Source organism: Pristiophorus japonicus, chromosome 6 (assembly GCF_044704955.1).
Source record: "Pristiophorus japonicus isolate sPriJap1 chromosome 6, sPriJap1.hap1, whole genome shotgun sequence".
Taxonomy (NCBI): Eukaryota; Metazoa; Chordata; class Chondrichthyes; family Pristiophoridae; genus Pristiophorus; species Pristiophorus japonicus.
Window position 1 is genome coordinate 224,775,039 of NC_091982.1, and position 22,753 is coordinate 224,797,791.

Here is a 22,753-nt window from a genome sequence, read left to right on the forward strand (position 1 = left end):
AATATCGTTTCTCACTATTGCAGTGATCCCATCATTTAGCAATAGAGCTACCCCATCTCCTTTTCCTTTCTGTCTGTCCTTCCGATTGTCAACACTCCCAACACTTGCCTTGTCTGACAATAAGACATGGATAAGCCTGAATTTCCTTCAATTGAGCATTGGGAAGACTATAATCATTGTTTTGGCCTCCAACAAGGCTCTACACTTGTGTGTTCTAACCTAATCCCTTCACAGCCTCATCCCACCCTACCTCTGCAACCTCCTCCAGCCTTATACCCTCTCCTATGCTCTCCAATCCTCTGACTCTACTCTTTCGTGTACCTTCTTCCTCTACTTCACCATTAGCGACAGAGCCTCTAGTTGTCTCTGTCCTACTCTCAGGAAAGTACTGTTTTCAGCTGTGATGCCGATACAAACACCAATATTATAGCAGAAGTATTTAAATTTTGAAAAGTTTTACTGCTGTCCTAGGAAAAATAAATGACAAAAATAAACACTTCAGGACAACTTTAATTTGATTTTTTTTAAATAAAATATTGCAATTGTTGCTTCTCCTTTCCAACCTTTTAAAAAAATGTATGTTTTTCCATGTCAAATATAATTTTTCTATACCTTATTTATCTTTCAAGCTTATTACTTGTCGCTTTTTATCTCTTCCTCCTCATTCTTACTGTCAATTTTGTGGGAGCAACTATATAAAAAAAGTTCTGACCTGCTAAAAACAAGCTTCATAGGTCACGATTTTTAGCCAGTCAAAAGCCAAGTGTGAAGGATGAATGACTTTATTCAATCATGGATAGCACCAGTTTAATCTCACAAATATTTTTAACGTATCAAAACAGGGCAAGTATAGTTATTTGGTGGCGCACACAAGCAGCGTGTACTTGGGTGAGCGAGCTGGTCTGCAGTGCGCTATGGATTAATAAACTAACAATAAGATCCCTAGAAAAAAAGGCATTCACAAAGTTAAACAAAATATTTTTAGCTGCATAGAAAATTGTGCTCACACTGTACAGATTCTTAACTCAGCTTTACAAAGCTCCTTTACTTGTCAACAAGAGGAACAGATTCAAAGTTCAATATTTTGGGGTTTGAGTGAAAACCTTGAGACAGCTTCTTGTTTAGTACATTTATCCCTGCCGCAAGAGTGGAATTTTTCTCGCTCCACATTTTGCGTCATAAATTCTCTTACCGAAGGCACTCTATGTTCTGTCAGTGTGCTCTGTGACCCATTAACGTGACCTAGCTTTCTTCCATTCAGTCTTTTAGGGCTAGAATTGAGCCTCCATTTGGTATAAAGCCGTTTCCCCCCCACAAGACTTGATCTAAGAGCGGGAATTCAACGTGTGGGGTAAAATAGGAGACGAATTGTCATTCTACTGCTCCATGGCTGGTACCTCAACACAGAGTCAACCTGCATTGCACAATACAGTCTTCAAGAGCTACATTTTCAAGAGGGAAATGTGACCAGGCAGTTCACAAGTGTCTCTCACCGACGATGATGTATTATGTTCCAAATCTGTACTTACAATAAAAAAATCATTATTTTATTATCCTGAAGAGGTAAGCCCACCTGGCGTGGTTAAAACTGGTGTTTTTCAAGTCATTCAACTGGAGGAAAATACTCATATTAAAAGTACAGTAACATGGCATTATAATTTCTAAAACATTAATAAAGTATTTTATTGTTCCTCGCCTATGGCCTTCCTGTGGCCGTGGCACTCTGGCGTGTGGGGGTGGGGGGGGGGGTGGGGAGGGTGGAATTACATGGTTTTCACTTGACATGTCACCAAGCTAAAATCTCACCATATGAGCAATCTTGAGATGTAGACCTACATCCTTCTAGTTCACAGCATAGCACGCTGGGGTATCATAGCGTCATGAGTAGTAAAATTCTTGCTTAAGTCCCTCTGCCTGTAGATTTGAAAGTCCTGTGTGCTACTTTTCCTCTCTCTGTATGAGCATTTGAAACTGCGAACAAAAAACACTGCAGCTTGTTCCAATCTGCACAACACATTCTTTTCTGAACCTTTAAAAGCTGATCCATTTCAAGTGCCATGAACACATGATAGACGATGGCAACTAGTTCTGAATCCACTGAAGGATGAAGATGTACTATACTCACCATTTGGGGTGCAACATTCACGTTTGCTAGGCCTAAGGTTTTGGGTAAGATCTTGGTTTGAGAGACGATGTTGGAAACAGATGCTGCAACCATGGATATACTATCTGGAAACAGACAACCAAACCAACAATGCATTAGTCAATAATTAATGATTACGATGGATTTCTGACAGAATTGTTTTCATATCAAATCCATCTACACGTCAACTTCTACAGACAACTTTTGATATCGTTTTATTTGAGATAGGATAATACCTCCCACTGAAATAAAACCAGAAAATACTGTAAATACACAGTGGGTCAGTTAGACTTTGTATAAAAGTTTGGATTTAGATTTGGCTGACAGGTCTACACCCCTAAACACTGACCTGTTTTTTCTCTTTGAAGATATTGATGAGTGTAGGCAATATGCCATAAGAATTGCCTTAATAACAGAGTTAGTAATCAGACTGAATACGAATAAAAGAATGGGCTACTGCTAATTAAACCATGAAGACTTACCAGAAGACATTCCTTACCAGGAATAGAAAACAAGCCATCATTATGCGAGTCATAAAGATGTCCTGCCTTATTTGAGCCTGTGTGAAAATCTTTGTTGACCTGAGTAGCTAAGGAGTAAAGGAACGACCACGCATGTCCATGGGCCACCGCTTCATTTATTTGGACGTCACCAAAGGTACCAACCGGCCTATGTGAATTGATTTGACACCAGAAGGACAGAACCCTTCGAACATGTGTGCCACTTAGATTGGTCAATAGAATTGAGAGGTTTCTTTGGAAATTAAGACTATATGAATGTTTTTGACACTAAACTTCAGTCCTCAGGTTTAGTTCCAGCTCGTTTTAGAATTTCTTGCAGTAGTCTTTTTAGTAGAAGGTTTCGGAGTTCCGTGACTGACGTATGTGGAAGGGTAAAATCGCAAAGTGCACCTCCGACAGAAAGTGTGCGTGGGAAAGGTTACAGAAGTTAAGATTGTACGGCTATACCAGCGAGATATAAGCGTGTCACTTAGTTTCAACCAAGGGTGGTGAAATTTAAGCCAGCTAGTCCTGATACAGCTACCAGCACAGGAATGCATAGCACCTCTACAGATTTTGACTTCTCAGGAGACTAACAGCATCCGTGCAAAGGAAAATAAGGCAACCAGCTCATTCAGATAAGGTCGTACAAGTTCCGGAAACATTGTCAACTACAAGCATATAGACTTTAATCTATTCAACAGACTGGCTATCTACTGATGTTATCGTGTCAGTCAGCTGAGGAGTCCAATCCTAAATTAATCTTACCGATTCATATCAATCTCAAACACTGATCTCTACTGCAAATTTATAATCATCCAGATGTTAATACTGAGTTACTGTGACACAACGTTATCGCCCTTTTATATATTTTGTCAATTAACCATATCTACTAATTATTTGTATACTCAATGTTTGCGTTTACACTGCGTTGACCATGATTCTAAGGTTGATAAGCACATGTTTGTTCATGACCGTTCTCTGAATTATCAATGATTTGGACGAGGGGGCCAAATGTAACACAGATGTGACATCCGAACTCCAGAAACCTCGGCCGTTCGGATATTTCCGGATTTCGGAACGTCTTTGCCTGGGTCGAGGTAGATAGGATCGGGCCGGGGGGGGGGGCGGAGGAAAGAGAGGCCAGGCCACGGAGGTCGGGATGAGGGTGGGGGAGGTTGGGCCGCCAGAAGCTGGCCGAGAGGGGAGAGGTCAGGCGGCCGGACCGAGGCAGGGGTGAGTCTGGCGGCCGAGGGAGTCTGGATTTCAGAACATTTTCCGATTTCCGGACGACCCCGCCACGGATCGGCCCGGTGTCCATAGAAGCATAGAAAATAGGTGCAGGAAGTAGGCCATTCGGCACTTCGAGCCTGCACCACCATTCAATAAGATCATGGCTGATCATTCACCTCAGTGCCCCTTTCCTACATTCAATCCATACCCCTTGATCTCTTTAGCCGTCAGGGCCACATCTAATTCCCTCTTGAATATATCCAATGAACTGGCATCAACAACTCTTTGCGGTAGAGAATTCCACAGGTTAACAACTCTCTGAATGAAGAACTTTCTCCTCATCTCGGTCCTAAATGACCTACCCCTTATCCTTAGACTGTGACCCCTGATTCTGGACTTCCCCAACATCGGGTACATTCTTCCTGCATCTAACCTGTCCAGTCCCGTCAGAATTTTATACGTTTCTATGAGACCCCTCTCTCATTCTTCTAAATTCCAGTGAATACAGGCCCAGTCGATCCAGTCTCTCCTCTTAGATCAGTCCTGCCATCCCGGGAATCAGTCTGATGAACCTTCGCTGCACTCCCTCAAATAGCAAGAATGCCCTTCCTCAGATTAGGAGACCAAAACTGAACACAATATTCCAAGTGAGTTCTCAACAAGGCCCTGTACAACTGCATTAAGACTTCCCTGCTCCTATACTCAAATCCCCTAGCTATGAAGGCCAACATGCCATTTGCCTTCTTCACTGCCTGCTGTACCTGCATGCCACCTTTCGATGACTGATGTACCATGACACCCAGATCTCGTTGCACCTCCCCTTTTCCTAATCTGCCGCCATTCAGATAATATTCTGCCTTCATGTTTTTGCCACAAAAGTGGATAACGTCACATTTATCCACATTATACTGCATCTGCCATGCATTTGCCGATTCACCTAACCTGTCCAAGTCACCCTGCAGCCTCATAGCATCCTCCTAACAGCTCACACCGCCACCCAGCTTAGTGTCATCTGCAAACTTGGAGATATTACACTCAATTCCTTCATCTAAATCATTGATGTATATTGTAAATAGCTGGGGTCCCAGCACTGAGCCCTGCAGCACCCCACTAGTCACTGCCTGCCATTCTGAGAAGGACCCGTTTATCCCTACTCTGCTTCCTGTCTGCCAACCAGTTCTCTATCCATGTCAATACATTACCTCCAATAACATGTGCTTTGATTTTGCACACCAATCTCTTGTGTGGGACCTTGTCAAAAGCCTTTTGAAAGTCCAAATACACCACATCCACTGGTTCTCCCTTGTCCACTCTGCTAGTTACATCCTCAAAAAATTCCAGAAGATTTGTCAAGCATGATTTCCCTTTCATAAATCCATGTTGACTGAGACCGATCCTGTCACTGCTTTCCAAATGCACTGCTATTTCATCTTTAATAATTGATTCCAACATTTTCCCCACCACTGATGTCAGGCTAACCGGTCTATAATTCTCCATTTTCTCTCTCCCTCCTTTTTTAAAAAGTGGTGTTACATTAGCTCCAGTCCATAGGAACTGATCCTGAGTTGATACTGTTGGAAAATGATCACCAATGCATCCACTATTTCCAGGGCCACTTCCTTAAGTACTCTGGGATGCAGACTATCAGGCCCCGGGGACTTATCGGCTTTCAATCCCATCAATTTCCATAACATAATTTCTTGACTAATAGGAACTCCGGATTTTGGACGTCGCACCTGTATATCCAAGTTTGCTGATGATACAAAGCTAGGTGGGAATGTAAGTTGTGAGGAGGATGCAAAGAGGCTTCAAGGGGATATAGACAGGCTAAATGAGTGGGCAAGAACATGGCCAATGGAATATAATGTGGAGAAATGTGAAGTTATCCAAATGGGTAGGAAAAATAGAGAAGCAGAATATTTTTTTAAATGGTGAGAGATTGGGAAATGTTGGTGTTCAGAGGGACCTGGGGGTCCTTGTACACAAATCACTGAAAGTTAACAGGCAGGGACAGCAAGCAATTAAGAAAGCAAATGGTATGTTGGCCTTTATTGCAAGAGGATTTGATTATAAGAGTAAAGATGTTTTACTGCAATTATATGGGGCCCTGGTGAAACCGTATCTGGAGTATTGTGTGCAGTTTTGGTCTCCTTACCTAAGGAAGGATATACTTGTCATAGAAGGAGTGCAACGAAGGTTCACCAGACTGATTCCTGGGATGGTACATTGTCCTATGAGGAGAGAGTGAGTAGACCAGGCCAATATTCTCTGGAGTTTAGAAGAATGAGAGGTGATCTTATTGAAACATACAAAATTCTTTAAAAACTTGACAAAGTAAATGCAGGGAGGATGTTTCCCCAGGCTGGGGAGTCTAGAACCAGGGGTCACCGTCTCAGGATAAAGGGTTGGCCATTTAGGACTGAGATGAGGAGAAACTATTTCACTCAGAGGTTGGTGAATCTTTGGAATTCTTTACCAAGAGGGCTGTGGTGGCTCAGTCTTTGACCAAGACAGAGATCGATAGATTTTGGGATATTAAGGGAATCAAGGGAGATGGGGATAGTTCAGGAAAGTGGAGTTGAGGTCGAAGATCTTATTGAATGGTGGAGCAGGCTCGAGGGGCCGAATGGCTTACTCTGGCTCTTAGTTATGTTCTTATGACTTCTATAAGGTTGTGAGGACCCTGATGGGAGGGTGGTATTCTCGATGCTAATATAAACCAAACTACTTGATGCAAGACAGTTCAGCGAGTCAAATTTAGGTATCATTAATTCCCAAGCAGAAATTGGATGGTGTCCTTGATGAATTCTCGGCAGGGCATTGGTACCGATGTTCTTACATGAGCTTCCACTGAGACATTTTTTGGTTTCATTTAAGATTTCCAGTCGCCTAATTTTTTTTTACTTATATCGACACTTTCAGTTTAGACATCATCAAAGCCCAGTTTGTATTTAATTTACACTTTTACCCTGGTTTTAGTATATTGCCACGCACTGTTCCTTGGTTGAGAGAGCAATCATGGATGACATGTTCCAAAGCTTCTGCCACTTGATGGCACACTGCATTCCTACAGCTGAACACAGCACTTCAATTCGAATGAATGAGTAACTTCAAATCCAGAAAAACCACACCGCAAGTCAAATAGTTTCAGAAAAAGACTAGCAGGTTGGAGACAATTGCTCAAATACAAGTTCCATATGCAACTGCACATAACATAAGAAATAAATCAAATGTGTTAGAAGCAAAAATTCATCTTAATGGGTTTGATGCAGTGGCCAATTCAGAGACCTGGCTACCAGCTGGGCATGATTGGGAACTAAATATTCTAGGCTATAGGATCTTTAGAAAGGACATAGAAATTAGGAAAGAAGCAGCAGCTATAATTATAAAAGACACTATTGCAACACTGCAAAGATTGCAGTAAGGGTGATCAAGCAGTGGAAACATGAGAGGTAGAGTTAAGGAACAGCCAGCAATGGGTGCAAGACTCCTGGTGAAGCTGTCTGCTGACCTGATAATATAGTGATGTAATGAGGGGATGTAAATATGTGGAGGTCGGGGAAACATAGAAACATAGAAAATAGATGCAGGAGTAGGCCATTCGGCCCTTCCAGCCTGCACCGCCATTCAATGAGTTCATGGCTGAACATGCAACTTCAGTACGCCATTCCTGCTTTCTCGCCATACCCCTTGATCCCCCTAGTAGTAAGGACTACATCTAACTCCGTTTTGAATATATTTAGTGAATTGGCCTCAACAACTTTCTGTGGTAGAGAATTCCACAGGTTCACCACTCTCTGGGTGAAGAAGTTTCTCCTCATCTCGGCCCTAAATGGCTTCCCCCTTATCCTTAGACTGTGATCCCTGGTTCTGGACTTCCCCAACATTAATAAGAACATAAGAACATAAGAATTAGGAACAGGAGTAGGCCATCTAGCCCCTCGAGCCTGCTCCGCCATTCAACAAGATCATGGCTGATCTGGCCGTGGACTCAGCTCCACTTACCCGCCCGCTCCCCATAACCCTTAATTCCCTTATTGGTTAAAAATCTATCTATCTGTGACTTGATACATTCAATGAGCTAGCCTCAACTGCACCTTGGGCAGAGAATTCCACAGATTCACAACCCTCTGGGAGAAGAAATTCCTTCTCAACTCGGTTTTAAATTGGCTCCCCCGTATTTTGAGGCTGTGCCCCCTAGTTCTAGTCTCCCCGACCAGTGGAAACAACCTCTCTGCCTCTATCCTGTCGATCCCTTTCATTATTTTAAATGTTTCTATAAGATCATCCCTCATCCTTCTGAACTCCAACGAGTAAAGACCCAGTCTACTCAATCCATCATCATAAGGTAACCCCCTCATCTCCGGAATCAGCCTAGTGAATCGTCTCTGTACCCCCTCCAAGGCTAGTATATCCTTCCTTAAGTAAGGTGACTAAAACTGCACGCAGTACTCCAGGTGCGGCCTCACCAATGCCCTGTACCGTTGCAGCAAGACCTCCCTGCTTTTGTACTCCATCCCTCTCGCAATGAAGGCCAACATTCCATTCGCCTTCCTGATTACCTGCTGCACCTGCAAACTAACTTTTTGGGATTCATGCACAAGGACCCCCAGGTCCCTCTGCACCTCAGCATGTTGTAATTTCTCCCCATTCAAATAATATTCCCTTTTACTGTTTTTTTTCCCCAAGGTGGATAACCTCACATTTTCCGACATTGTATTCCATCTGCCAAACCTTAGTCCATTCGCTTAACCTATCTAAATTTCTTTGCAGCCTCTCTGTGTCCTCTACACAACCCGCTTTCCCACTAATCTTTGTGTCATCTGCAAATTTTGTTACACTACACTCTGTCCCCTCTTCCAGGTCATCTATGTATATTGTAAACAGTTGTGGTTCCAGCACCGATCCCTGTGGCACACCACTAACCACCGATTTCCAACCCGAAAAGGACCCATTTATCCCGACTCTCTGCTTTCTGTTAGCCAGCCAATTCTCTATCCATGCCAATAATTTCCTCTGACTCCGCGTACCTTTATCTTCTGCAGTAACCTTTTTGTGTGGCATCTTATCGAATGACTTTTGGAAATCTAAATACATCACATCCATCGGTACACCTCTATCCACCATTCTCGTTATATCCTCAAAGAATTTCAGTAAATTAGTTACACATGATTTCCCCTTCATGAATCTATGTTGCGTCTGCTTGATTGCACTATTCCTATCTGGATGTCCCGCTATTTCTTCCTTAATGATAGCTTCAAGCATTTTCCCCACTACAGATGTTAAACTAACTGGCCTATACTTACCTGCCTTTTGTCTGCCCCCTTTTTTGAACAGAGGCGTTACACTAGCTGCTTTCCAATCCGCTGGTACCTCCCCAGAGTCCAGAGAATTTTGATAGATTATAATGAATGCATCTGCTATGACTTCCGCCATCTCTTTTAATACCCTGGGATGCATTTCATCAGGACCAGGGGACTTGTCTACCTTGAGTCCCATTAACCTGTCCAGCACTCCCCCACTAGTGATAGCGATTGTCTCAAGGTCCTCCCTTCCCACATTCCCGTGACCAGCAATTTTTGGCATAGTTTTTGTGTCTTCCACTTTGAAGATCGAAGCAAAATAATTGTTTACGGTCTCAGCCATTTCCACATTTCCCATTATTAAATCCCCTTCTCATCTTCTAAGGGACCACCATTTACTTTAGTCACTCTTTTCCGTTTTATATATCGGTAAAAGCTTTTACTATCTGTTTTTATGTTTTGCGCAAGTTTACTTTCGTAATCTATCTTTCCTTTCTTTATTGCTTTCTTAGTCATTCTTTGCTGTCGTTGAAAATTTTCCCAATTTTCTAGTTTCCCACTAACCTTGGCCACCTTATACGCATTGGTTTTTAATTTGATACTCTCCTTTATTTCATTGGTTATCCACGGCTGGTTATCCCTTCTCTTACCGCCCTTCTTTTTCACTGGAATATATTTTTGTTGAGCACTATGAAAGAGCTCCTGTTCCTCAATTGTTCCACCGTTTAGTCTGTGTTCCCAGTCTACTTTAGCCAATTCTGCCCTCATCCCACTGTAGTTCCCTTTGTTTAAGCATAGTACGCTCGTTTGAGACACTACTTCCTCACCCTCAATCTGTATTACAAATTCAACCATACTGTGATCACTCATTCAGAGAGGATCTTTTACTAGGAGATCGTTTATTATTCCTGTCTCATTACACAGGACCAGATCGAAGATAGCTTGCTCCTTTGTAGGTTCTGTAACATACTGTTCTAAGAAACAATCCCTTATGCATTCTATGAATTCCTCCTCAAGGCTAACCCGTGCGATTTGATTTGACCAATCGATATGTAGGTTAAAATCCCCCATGATTACTGCCGTTCCTTTTTCACATGCCTCTATTATTCCCTTGATTATTGTCCGCCCCACTGTGAAGTTATTATTTGGGGGCCTATAAACTACATCCACCAGTGACTTTTTCCCCTTACTATCTCTAATCTCCACCCACAATGATTCAACATTTTGTTCATTAGAGCCAATATAATTTCTCACAAGTGCCCTGATATCATCCTTCATTAACAGAGCTACCCCACCTCCCTTCCCCTCTTGTCTATCTTTCCGAATTGTCAGATACCCCTGTATGTTTAATTCCCAGTCTTGGCCACCCTGCAACCACGTTTAAGTAATGGCCACCAAATGATACTCATTTACTTTGTTTCGAATGCTGCGTGCGTTTAGGTAAAGTGATTTAATACTAGTTTTTAAACCATGATTTTTAGTTTTGACCCCTCCTGCAGCCCCTTTATATTCATACATATTGTCCTTTCCTATCACCTTGTGGTTTACACTTACCCCAGTGCTACTCTGCTCTGTTGCCTCCTGCCTTTTGCATTCTTTCTTGCGGTTCTGTTCATCTGAGCTCTCACCCACCCTAACCAGCTCGGAGCCCTCTCCTGAGTTCCCATCCCCCTGCCAAGCTAGTTTAAAGCCCTCCCAACCGTCCTATCAAAACCACCCGCAAGAACATTGGTCCTGTCTCTGTTGAGGTGCAACCTGTCCGACTTGTACAGGTCCCACCTACCCCAGAAGCGGTCCCAATTGTTCAGGAAACTAAAGCCCTCCCTCCTACACCAACAGGAGTGGAGAGCACCAGTTCCAACTGTCGCAGGAGAGAGTGGAGAGCACCAGTTCCAACTGTCACAGGAGAGAGAGTGGAGAGCACCAGTTCAAACTGTCACAGGATAGAGGGCCCAAGTTTCGGGATGCGCCTAAAACGGCGCAGCCCCAACCTGGACGCCCGTTTTTCGCGGCAGAAAGTGCGCCTAAAAAAAACGTCCCAATTCTCCGGCTCCCTGCAGGTCTTCTGCAGACGGGCGCAGCGCAGCACGAGCTGTTGGGGGCGGAGCCAGGTCCCTGCGCCGAAAACAGTGCCGGGACCTCTGCACATGCGCGCTACAGTGGGCGCGCATGTGCAGTAGCTCCAGGCGCCCAAAACTGTGTGGGAGGGGCCTGAAGCACGCAGCCCCTAGCCCTGGCCGAATGGCCTCACGGGGCTGTGTGCATAAGGCTGCCTCCCACGGCCAGCTCCTGCATCCTCCCGACTCGACTCCTGCCGCCACACCCCCCCCCCCCCCCGCCCCCTGGGCGACCCGACCTCCGCAACTCTCTCTCCCCCACCCCCACCCCCCACCCTCCGCGACTCTGTCCCCCTACCCCCCCCCCCCCGGACCTCCACAACCGCCCCCCCCCCCCTCTCCTTCCCTCTCTCTCCTCTCTCCTTCTCCCCTCCCCCCACGCTGTTGAAGGACTCCCGGTGCTGCAGTCGGTCAGTAGAAAATGTTTTATTTATTGTTTTTTTTTTTAATTTTATTTTTTATTAAGATTTTTTGATTGATTTATTGGTTGATTTATTGATGTATTTATCATTTATTATTGATGACGGCTCTTTATTTGTAAAACTGAAGTGTTTAATGTTTGTAAACTTCCCATTCCCTATGCCTAATTTGTAACCTACGCCTGATTTTCTAAAGTGTAGACAAGGTTTTTTCGAACGTACAAAAATCTTCACTTACTCCATTCTAAGTTAGTATGGAGTAAGTTTTCACTGCCGAAACTTTGAAAACAGGCGTAAGTGGCCGGACACGCCCCCTTTTGAAAAAAAAATTCTGTTCCAAAGTGAAAGTGTTCTAACTGACTAGAACTGGAGCAAACTAAATGCCGAGAATTTGAATTTGTAAGATACTCCGTTCTACACCAGTTGCTCCAAAAAATCAGGAGCATCTGAGGCCGAAACTTGGGCCCAGAGAGTGGAGAGCACCAGTTCCAACTGTCGCAGGACGGGAGAGTGGAGAGCACCAGTTCCAACTTCCAACTGGAAGCATGTAGCTAAAACAATGCGGCTGTAATGAGATATTTTAATTTGTTGATCCACTACTCGAGCAAAGGCAATGAATTTTTAGAATGTATTTGGGCCCGTTTTCTTGAACAGTGTGTTTTAGAACTGACAAGGGAGCACAGGCCATACCAATTTAGTGATGACTAACAGGCCATACTAGATTTAGTGATGAGTAATAAATTAGTCAGAATCAGTTAACAATCTGACAGTAAGAACATTTTGCAAATATTGACCATAACAGGACTGAATTTGATATTAGGTTTAAGTGGGAAAAGGGACAGTTACAAAACGAGGTTTTAAATTGAAGTAAGGCAAACGTCAAAGGGATGAGAAATGAACTGACTGCAGTAAATAAACCGTTGGGGAGAAAGCAGGTAAGTGTCAGTTTAACATCAGTTGTGGGGAATTAATCTTTGGGGCAGAGTGACTGAGCATTTGGACAAGTACAAGCTGAGCAGAGAGAGTCAGCATGGATTGGTGACAGGTGAGTCATGTCTGACTAATCTAGTGGGATTTTTTTGAGGAGGTCACTAGCATGGTGGATAGGGGGAAGTGTCTCGGAATGTTGTCTATATAGAATATTGTGTTCAGTTTTGGTCTCCTAATCTGAGGAAGGACGTTCTTGCTATTGAGGCAGCGAAAGTTCACCAGATTGATTCCTTGGATGGCAGGACTAACATGAGGAGAGACGGGATCGACAGGGCCTGTATTCACTGGAGTTTAGAAGAATGAGAGGGGATCGCAGAAATATATAAAATTCTGACAGGTCTGGATAGGTTAGATGCAGGAAGAATGTTCCCGATGTTGGGGAAGTCCAGAACTAGGGGTCACAGTCTAAGGATAAGAGGTAAGCCATTTGGGACCGAGATGAGGAGAAACTTCCTCACTCAGAGAGTTGTTAACCTGTGGAATTCTCTACCAGAGAGATGTTGAGGCCAGTTCGTTAGATATATTCAAAAGGGAGGTATATATGGCCCTGATGGCTAAAGGGATCAAGGGGTATGGAGAGAAAGCAGGAAAGCGGTACTGAGATAAATGATCAGCCATGATCTTATTGAATGGTGGTGCAGGCTTGAATGGCCGAATGGCCTCACTGGGGCTGCGTGCATAAGGCTCCTCCCACGCCCAGCTCCTGTTTCCTCCCGACCCGACTCGACTCCCGCTTCCACCCACCCCACCGGACCGCCCCCACCCCCCCTCCCCGACCTCCGCTTCCCCCGCTCCCGACCTTCCCCCCCCCCCTCCCCGACCGACCTCCGCTCCCGACCAATCTCCCCCCTCCCCGACCCGCGCTCCTCCCGACCCCCCCGGACCCCGGACCCGACGCCACCTACCTGTCAATCCGGTAAGTCTAAGCTCGAAGTCTTGGGCCCGGCCGGGCCCGGCCCGTTCAGCCTCCCTCTCCTTTCTTTCTCTCTCTCTCTTTTTCTCTCTCCCCCTTCTCTCTCTCTCTCTCTCTCTCTCTCTCTCTCTCTCTCTCTCTTTTCCCCCTTCTCTCCCCACTTCCCCTCCCTCTCTTCCCCCCTCCCCTCCCTCCCTCCCTTCTCTCACCCCCCTCCTCCCTCCCTTCTCTCCCCCCTCCCTCCTCCTACCTCACCTCCCCCCCCTCCTTTCTCACCCCCCCTCCCCTCCCTCCCTTCTCACACCCCCTCCCTTCAACCCCCCCTCCCCTCCCTCCCTTCTTACCCCCCCCTTCCCTCCCTCCCTTCTCACCCCCCCTTCCCTCCCTCCCTTGTCACCCCTCTCCGCCCCCCCCCCCCCGATCCCCTCTCCTCCACTCCTCTTCCTCCTCCTCCTCCCCTCCACCCCCCCTCCCCATCAGAAACACAGACACTGACAGACAGAGAGTGAGAGACACAGAAAGACAGAGACACTGACAGACACACACTGGGGGGTGGGGGGGGGCATCCCAGCACGCTGTTGGAGGGCTCCCGGTGCTGCAGTCGGTAAGTAGAAAATGTTTTATTTATTGATTTTTTTAAAATTATTTATTAATTTTTTTTGATTGATTTATTGGTTGATTTATTGATGTTTTTATCATTTATTATTGATGATGGCTCTTTATTTGTAAAGCTGAAGTGTTTAATGTTTGTAAACTTCCCTTTAAACCCCCCTCCCCACGCCTGATTTGTAACCTACGCCTGATTTTCTAAAGTGTAGACAAGGTTTTTTTGAGCATACAAAATTCTTCACTTACTCCATTCTAAGTTAGTTTGGAGTAAGTTTTCACTGCCGAAACTTTGAAAACAGGCGTAAGTGGCCGGACACGCCCCCTTTTGAAAAAAAAATTCTGTTCCAAAGTGAAACTGTTCTAACTGACTAGAACTGGAGCAAACTAAATGCCGAGAATTTGAATTTCTAAGATACTCCGTTCTACACCAGTTGCTCCAAAAAATCAGGAGCAACTGAGGCCGAAACTTGGGCCCTATGTTTCTATGTTAATAATGTGCCGGACAACAGATGCCAAACTGGTAACTTTCTGGTTCGGAGTTGAATGTTTATTAAATGCAGCAAAACCAAAGTTAAAATGAGTTAACACCCTCAGGGCATCAGGGTTGAAAATCTGAGATCAGGAAAATACAATGTTTACCTTAGGCTTCCCCCAAAGCAAATCAAATTTGGAGGCCTACTGGACCCTTTTAGGTTGATACATTAGCTATGACATTGTGCCCGTTGTACAGAATTACATGGAGGCAAGACCTTTGCTTACATGTAATGAAACAAACATATTACTAGACTTAAAATTTTTAATATTGCAGCGAGTGCAAATGATATTCGCATCAGTGTATTTTCAAAGACTGGCAGCCTTGTTCTAAGGATTTTCAGAAAAGAAATCCTGTAAAATGTTCCCATTCCTGTTCAATGCAAGAACCTGGATGATCATAGCAGGAGAGCACGCATGCACAATCACAACACTCTGCTCGCAATCGTTTTATAGATAATAAAGAAACAAGGTTGCAGAATGAGAGTAGGAATCCATGCAATGCTTTCCCAATAAAACATGTGAGAGCTGTCACCCTTTGTGTATCTGTGAGGAGAAAGCAGGAGAATGGGACTTTAAAATCAGCACTGAGAGGCGCCTAAAAAGCTTACATGTCTTCCACATGTCTATGTTAAGGACTGGGAGTTACAGGAGCTCAGTCTGCCAGCCTGTAAATTATGATACTGTGGTCATGTCACTCGATAGAAATATGTAAAAGAAATCAAAAATTGGTGAAACACTTGTGCAGCAGTATCTCACCTCAAGGGTCAATGTAACACTTAGGTGAGGTTTTTGAACATCTCAGTCATCTGAGCTTGCTACCAAAACGCCCAACATATCGACAGTGCCCTTTCACGAGGAATATTCAAGGCAATCAGTGTTATGAATCGGATTAAAATTAAATTCCAGAAAAATTGTAGAAATTTCTTCTGCATTATCCATTAGCCTGTTCACAACAAAGTTTCTGCAGTTGCAATAGTTTTAGTAGCTTTCCCAGTCACTTGAAAGGTCCTTGGAGTTAACGTGTATACAATATCTTGGTGACCCCCTACTGCCACTAGTGCAGTGCACTCTGTTTCGCATTCATTTCAATGAAAATAATTAGCTTTCAACAAGGTCACTTGCAGTCACTGAAAAGGTCACTTTTGTTTGGAAGGAGGGGGGCGGAAATCATGAAATCTGCTCAGATTTTACAGCATAAAGCAAACCAATCCCTAGAAACTTCCGTTAGTTTTCCCATTTCCTACTGTAATCAGAGAAAATCAAGGCAAGTTTACAGATCAACAGTGAAACACCCTCCCGTATTACTGGACTCTCAAATCAAAATGCATTTTAGTCCAAATTACTCTCCCTTCCTTTCCCCGTATATTTCAAAGCTGAAATTGTACTGAAATAGATATACCAAAATAAATATAAAAAATAAAGCCTTTGACAGATGGTGATGGTGCAGCCATGCTGATCCAACTACTGAGGCACTTAAGTTAGTGCTGATGCGGTCAATTTATCAGTGCCAAAGGGTGCACCAGGTCTTGTCACCGCAGCCCAGATGCGGACACACTCCAGTGCTCCACCATATGCTAGCAGTCTGTTTACGCTGCCTGCTTTATTTGTTCTCCATATGGCCATTTAGGCAGCATTTGATTGGCTAATGGCATCATCATATGGTCTTGAGTATAGTTTTGCTTTTTTTCCTTACTTTGTTTTGCCCAAGTTGTGAGTGACTTTGGGGAAGGTTTATGGTAGCACTTTCTCGGATTTCAGCAATTGGTACCAATCAGTATAGGCTGATGGCCTGAAATCAAGCCCAGGCTGCCCAGTATTGAGAATGTAGTGACATTCTGGTGATTGTCTCATCTAACTTACTCTTGGAGTAGGACTGAAGTTTCTCCCAATTCAGACAATGATGAATCTTACTTGAAGAGCAACAACTGCAACTGTTAGCTGGACAAAATTTGAACCGATGCATTGTGGCAAATCTTTGGGCTTCACGTGATGCACCAGCTATCTGCAACATCATGCTGACACTTTGAAAGCTTCTCCTGAGCCTATCAAGCTAGGCTTTGCTCCAATGTAGGGGTGTGGAAGATAATTAAAAAATAATCTTTCTTTCCCTCTCTCCAGCCTGTCAAACATAATCCTTGCAGCAGAAGTAGAAAACAGCAACTTTAGACATGGGACCAAAAGCAAATGTGAAGGACAATGAAGACCAACATAGAGTGCCAGATCACAGGGCCTTCCAGAAGCTTGCCGAGAACATAAAAACTGACTGCAAAAGCTTCTACAGATATGTGAAGAGAAAAAAATTAGTGAAGACAAACATAGGTCCCTTGCAGTCAGATTCAGGTGAATTTATAATGGGGAACAAAGAAATGGCAGACCAAAAGAACAAATACTTTGGTTCTGCCTTCACGAAGGAAGACACAAATAATCTTCCGAAAGTATTAGGGGACCGACGGTCTAGTGAGAAGGAGGAACTGAAGAATATCCTTATTAGGCGGGAAATTGTGTTAGGGAAATTGATGAGATTGAAGGCCGATAAATCCCCGGGGCCTGATAGTCTGCACCCCAGAGTACTTAAGAAAGTGGCCCTAGAAATAGTGGATGCATTGGTGATCATTTTCCAACAGTCCATCGACTCAGGATCAGTTCCTATGGACTGGAGGGTAGCTAATGTAACACCACTTTTTAAAAAGGGAGGGCGAGAGAAACCGGTAATTATAGACCAGTTAGCCTGACATCAGTGGTGGAGAAAATGTTGGAATCAATTATTAAGGATGAAATAGCAGCGCATTTGGAAGTGACAGGATCGGTCTAAGTCAGCATGGATTTATGAAAGGGAAATCATGCTTGACAAATCTTCTGGAATTTTTGGAGGATGTAACTAGTAGAATGGGCAAGGGAGAACCAGTGGATGTGGTGTATTTGGACTTTCAAAAGGCTTTTGATAAGGTCCCACACAAGAGATTGGTGTGCAAAATCAAAGCACATGGTATTGGGGGTAATATACTGACGTGGATAGAGAACTGGTTGACAGACAGGAAGCAGAGAGTCGGGATAAACGAGTCCTTTTCAGAATGGCAGGCAGTGACTAGTGGAGTGCCGCAGGGTTCAGTGCTGGGACCCCAGCTCTTTACAATATACATCAATGATTTGGATGAAGGAATTGAGTGTAATATCTCCAAGTTTGCAGATGACACTAAACTGGGTGGCGGTGTGAGCTGTGAGGGGGACGCTAAGAGGCTGCAGGGTGCCTTAGACAGGTTAGGTGAGTAGGCAAAAGCATGGCAGATGCAGTATAATGTGGATAAACGTGAGGTTATCCACTTTGGGGGCAAAAACGCGAAGACAGAATATTATCTGAATGGCGGCAGATTAGGAAAAGGAGAGGTGCAACGAGACCTGGTTGTCATGGTTCATCAGTCATTGAAAGTTGGCATACAGATGCAGCAGGTGGTGAAGAAGGCAAATGGTATGTTGGCCTTCATAGCTAGGGGATGTGAGTATAGGAGCGGAGAGGTCATACTGCAGTTGTACAGGGCCTTGGTGAGGCCTCACCTGGAATATTGTGTTCAGTTTTGGTCTCCTAATCTGAGGAAGGACATTCTTGCTATTGAGGGAGTGCAGCGAAAGTTCACCAGACTGATTCCAGGGATGGCTGGACTGACATATGAGGAGAGACTGGATCAACTGGGCCTTTATACATTGGAGTTTAGAAGGATGAGAGAGGATCCCATAGAAACATACAAGATTCTGACGGGAAGGGACAGATGCGGGTAGATTGTTCCCGATGATGGGGAAGTCCAGAACCAGGGGACACAGTCTTAGGATAAGGGATAGGCCATTTAGGACTGAGATGAGGAGAAACTTCTTCACTCAGAGAGTTGTTAACCTGTGGAATTCCCTGCCGCAGAGAGTTGTTGATGCCAGTTCATTGGATATATTCACGAGAGTTAGATATGGCCCTTATGGCTAAAGGGATTAAGGGGCATCGAGAGAAAGCAGGAAAGGGTTACTGAGGTGGATGATCGGCCATGATCTTATTGAATGGTGGTGCAGGCTCGAAGGGCCAAATGGCCTACTCCTGCACCTATTTTCTATGTGTCTATGTTTCTATAGAACACAATAATATCTGGTAAGAATTTTACAAATCAGCGACTACATCAGCATGTCACCTTCTATCTGTCTGTTTCTACAGAATCTTCTGGGGTTTTGTTTATATACCCAACCTCCCTTCCAGGCTTATTACAAGAAGTTCTGGACTTCAGGCTTCATTCTAGCATTTAGAGAAATACTCCAAACTTTTGAAACTTTGAGAGATACGGCCACAGGCATTCGTCCTCCCACCAAAATCAAATACATTCCATGTACACATCCAAGGCATGTTTGTAGCATGGTGGCAGTGTGGTTGGTCCTCATCACTAAATCACATGCTGGTCTCTCCCCTCACATCTGGAACCATGTCCTTCAAGCACCTTGTTTCACCCCTCCCATCTCTCTTTAAAATCCTCGTTCTCCACTGTCTCCCCGAGTACTGATGCCGAGTTTCTCACCGAGATATCCTCCCTCCTTTTTTCCTGCAGCCACTGGATTGAGTCACTCCTCATCTTTAGTGATTTCAATCTCCATCTGAACTCTCCTTGTCCTCACCTCTGATTTCACTGCCCTCCTGTCCTACCTAAACCTCTCCCCTCCACATAAACTCCCCTACCCAAATTTGTGGCTACTCGCACTAATTTGCAATCTCACGTGGCCTCAATCACAGCCAACACCATCTTTAACCACTTCCATATATCGCTCACCACCCACTCTACCTACGTTCAAGCTGGCAACTACCTAGCCTTTGGGTTTTCTATTGCCTAAATACATCTGCATATCTATCTGCTCAACCACTCCCTCACCTCTATCTTTGATGGCCTTAGCCACAATAAAACCTTCACTGTCTCCCATCCTGGCCATTCCCCCTGGTATGGCCCCTATCTTCACTCCCTCAAGTCCAAAGGTCGTAGACTTAAGCGCATCTGGCACACAACTGGTTTAGCCATTCATCACCAGATCTGGCTGGACCACATCAAATGCTTTTGTGCTTCACTTTCCTCTGCCGCTCCATCTCCAACCATTTTTTCCTCTCCAAAGTCCTTGACCATGTTGTGGCCTCCCAAATTCATGCCCACCTTTCCCACAACTCCACATCTAAATCTCTTCACTCAAGTTCCCATCCCTGTCATAGCACTGCAATGGCCCAAATCAAAGTCACAAATGCCACCCTCTGCGATGTTGGTGTACTTGCCCTCCTTTTTCTTTCTGCAACCTGTGACATGGTTAACCACACCATCCTTCTCTAACGCCTCTCCGCCATTGCCTAGCTCAGTGGGACTGCCCTCACTTGGTTCCACTATTACCTACCGATTGCAGCCAGAGCATCTCCATCAGTGGCCTCGCTTCCAGTCCCTGCACCATTACTTGTGGAGTACCTGATGGATGTACCTTGGCCCCTCTTCTTCCTTACCTACATCCTGCCCCTTGGCAACATCATTGTAGGATATGGGTCACCCTCCATCCCTGTAACAGTGCCCACCTCTGACCTGCCTCAACCCATCTGCTGAAATACATATCCGTGCCTCCGTCACCTCCAGACTCGACTATTCTAATGCTCTACTGACCAGCCCCTCATCCTATATTCTACATCCATCACCCCTGACCTTGCTGGTTCCTGATCCTCGAATGCCCCCAACTTAAAATTATCATCCTTGTATTTAAATCCCTTCAGGTCCTTGCTCCTTCCTATCCTTGTAACCTCCTGCACTCTACAAAAATCACCCCCAGAACACTCTACGTTCCAGCCGTACCTTCAGCTGTTTAGGCCCTACACTCTGGAATTCCCTCTAAACTCTGGCTGAACTAATGGGGGGGATCATAACCTACCCTCCCCCCCACCAAATCTTTTTGTGGTTTGCTAAGGAAACTTTGGAGGACCATTTTGATCCCAGGAAGCTCCAACACCTGTCTTTGACCACCAGACTAGGCCTGCAGATGTGTGCAATTCCTGGCTCAGTATCCCCCAGTTCCCAGCACGGTTCCCTTCCTGCCCAGTTCAGCAAATCTTGAGTTCGACCACCACCAAACCAAGTTCCACCATGCCTGAACCACTCCGTCTCGCCACCTCCTTCAAGGCCCTCCTAAAATGTCACAGAAGCTTTTGGTCATCTTTCCTACTATCTCCTTCTTTGGCTTGACATCTATTTTTTGTCTGATTTCACCTCTGTGAAGAGCCCGGAGACTATTTTCTATGTTAAAGGTGCTATATAAATTCAAGTTCTTGATGCGTGAAACAGTTCCATCAAGGTTAGTTAGAATCAGAGACAAATTTAGACTGGGCCAGGATGCAGAACAATAAGGGAACTACGGAGAACATCTTGGAAATTCGGGAATAATTGGGACTTCAGATACAGACTAATGAACGTGCAAAACCAATATACGCGATCTCTTGCCCTGTGATTTAACTTGGCCGCTTATATTGTCCATGGGCTCGAGCAGAACCTTCTTTTGTGATGTGTTAGCATCAGCCAATAAACGACCTGTTCAAATACATCCAAAATATTTCATGAACATCGGTTACAGTTGTATCACCATACACTGCCAGAGGCTCCAAAAACAGCAAGAAAAAACATTTAAAAACTAACTGGAGTGCATATTATTTAAATAAAATACACAACTTTGCCCAGTGATTTGCAGAACGTAAATCACTAGTGTTAGAGATGCAATAAACTTACTCATGCACGTCATTGCCAGCACTGATAGTTAATTTTCCATGGGCCAATGGTCCCAGGCACCTATTCTCCATTTCACACAATTTTTGAAATACCTGTTTTCAATACAAGTTGGATAATATTGATGCTGTTTTATTTGTCTAAATGAGCAGTAAAATAGTCAATTTTTGTCAACTTCAACATTACTTCTAAAGCTGAAGCAACACATAGACCACAATTTCTGGAACAAATTTTGGAAATTGAAATGGACAAATTGTTGTCCTCGTTGTCATTCAAGCACCAGTTTATTGTTCCTTAACATTCCTGTTAGTGTGAGCTGAGTCAATAGCAAAAACAATCCTGACAATTTATATTCATTTTCTGAAACATAAATTTAAAAGAAAAATACAGAAAGCAAAAACTAAACTTGACATTTCCCGCACCCACCCTTTACCCCGCCCCCAGAATAAAACTAAAATATGATTAAAAATTGGAAACAAAAGAAGTGTCTAAAAAACTAGAGATAAAGGTCTTCCAAATACTGCAAATAAAATGAAAACTGAAACTCCAGGTTCGAAGACAAGTCTAAAACTATACTCATTTCTGGAACTGAAGCAACAATGGATGACTAACATGCAGTGAAATCAATTGATTCTCAGGCCTAATCAATATTTATAAATGCAAAATCTAATTTCTAAAATGGGGAAAACTGAACTCCAGTAAACCCAGTTTCCTAACTCACTGTTCTCTCTGTTAGTTTCTCTGAATATTATCAGTGGATTCTTCCTCTGATCACAGCCTTCGGTTAATTTATTTAACCTACCTGAGCTGCCACATTTTGCTTTTTGCGAAGAATTGTGGTAAACAATGTATTCAGAGACTCGTACCTCATGTTTAAACACACCTTCTATGGATCGTCTTACATCAGTTTCATTATAGTGAGGAATGCAATTTACATGAGAACATAAGAAGCAGAAGTAAGCCTTACAGCTCCCCCAGTCTGCTCTACTGTTCAATAAGACCATGGCTGATCTGATCCTGGCCTCAACTCCACTTCCCAGCCCTCTCCCCATAACCCTTGACTCCCCTATACTTCAAGAATCTGTCTATCTCAGCCTTGAATATATTCAATGACCCAGCTTCCACAGTTCTCTGGGTAGAGAATTCCAAAGATTCACAACCCTCTAAGAGAAGAAATTCTCATTTCCATTTTAAGTGGACGACCCCTTATTCAGACCCCTTATGCCCC

General features: G+C 44.1%; 1 protein-coding gene across 5 annotated transcripts in view; it reads right to left on the bottom strand.

Moving 5' to 3' along the window:
- Nucleotides 1-22,753, bottom strand: part of LOC139265976 (transcription factor Dp-2-like) — a 281,312-nt gene that overhangs the window by 97,895 nt on the left and 160,664 nt on the right. For 4 of the 5 annotated variants that reach the window (XM_070883641.1, XM_070883639.1, XM_070883643.1 and 1 more), the window contains one exon: nucleotides 2,126-2,229. In XM_070883641.1, the coding sequence (XP_070739742.1) occupies nucleotides 2,126-2,229 (104 nt within the window). Of the gene's footprint in view, nucleotides 1-1,806; nucleotides 1,972-2,125; nucleotides 2,230-22,753 lie in introns of those variants that run through there. The other variant, XM_070883644.1, reaches the window with a different exon arrangement.